At 37.8% G+C, this 1,349-nt stretch overlaps 1 protein-coding gene across 1 annotated transcript in view; it reads right to left on the bottom strand.

Moving 5' to 3' along the window:
* Positions 1 to 519: 519 nt before the first annotated feature.
* SARC_12330 (hypothetical protein) overlaps positions 520 to 1,349 on the bottom strand; it is a gene marked incomplete at both ends in the record, with an annotated part of 2,800 nt that continues 1,970 nt past the window's right edge. The window contains 2 exons of the mRNA XM_014293563.1: positions 520 to 593; positions 1,115 to 1,233. Coding sequence (XP_014149038.1) covers positions 520 to 593; positions 1,115 to 1,233 — 193 coding nt within the window. The remainder of the gene's footprint in view (positions 594 to 1,114; positions 1,234 to 1,349) is intronic.

Below are 1,349 nucleotides of genomic sequence, written 5' to 3' on the forward strand. Positions count from 1 at the left end.
CATATATTCGTACAAACATCTATACAGTACCTTCCCCAGCCATACAGAGTGGTTTGCAATTAGTTGGGTGGTTACCACCAGCACTCGCACTATCGCACTGGCACGTCGCAGTGCCACGTGCAATGCTTCTCCCGCCAAAACTACTTCCTCGGCATCTGATTGGCGCAACTGTGATAGAGTTGTATTTCATATATATAATTTCGCTGAGTTTAGGGAGCTGCCTAAAACCCATCTCCGAATGCGTTAAGAAAGTAACGTCCTCTTAGATGATATATGACATACTATCTACTATAAATAGTACTATAATGAACAAATTATTTTGATTCCGATCTTTGAGCTGATTATAAGTATTTGAAACTATTTAGTCAACACTTAGTGAATAATATACATACTATATAAAATCTCCCAATGTGTCTGTTGAAACCTCCCACAACGTAGTATAGAAAGTCCTAGTTGCAGCTGATACGATGTTATAAGTATATACGTTATCTTCCATGAACTATAACACGTTACACACACCTGCTTTCCCACTGAGTCGAAGTACTTGTTTAACCACGGCACCAACTGAGATCCAAAATCTGTTTCTAGTAGCGCTGTAGTGTGTGGGGTCGAAAGGCAATCCAATGGTTTTCATTGTGATCGAAGTGTATGTAGATAAACGTATATCGGTACGACTTTATAGTGGTAATAATATCTGAGCAAGGACATATCAGTGAGTAAATGTTACGGCTAAGAAATGCTCGCAATCCATAAGTCTAAACAATAACTCAGACTATTAAATAGACAGTTGCTGTGAGTATTTGTATATGAACTATTATATTTATATGAGTATGTTTGTGTATTTATACATGTATAATGCATGGACCTCAAGAATGTTTATATGCAGGTATAGCAAAAACGTGTAGTCGTACAGAATACTCGCCCATGCATACGTATGCTTACATGCAATGACAGACTTGCCTATTTACATACCTACATACACTGTGCGAGTTACTTACATACATACATACACTGTGCGAGTCAACTACATATATACCTATATGCATTGTCCGATATACCAACATATATACTTACATACGTCGACCTACAAATATACAAATCTGTTTCTACGTACCTTCGGGGTCCATGGCATCAAGACTCAGCACCCAGTGGTAGCAATCAAGTGCCGCGAGAAGTGCGTTGCTAAGCGATAGACTATGATCCACCTCCACGTCAATAGAGCTATCCAAAGCTCTGATTTAGGCATATACGAGAATGAAATAGTACACAGGGCTGAGAGTGCGAAGATAAAAGTATATACATATATTTATATATATATATATATGATGTCTAGATAAATATATGTCTAA

This window comes from Sphaeroforma arctica (genome assembly GCF_001186125.1).
Source record: "Sphaeroforma arctica JP610 unplaced genomic scaffold supercont1.2228, whole genome shotgun sequence".
Taxonomy (NCBI): domain Eukaryota; class Ichthyosporea; order Ichthyophonida; genus Sphaeroforma; species Sphaeroforma arctica.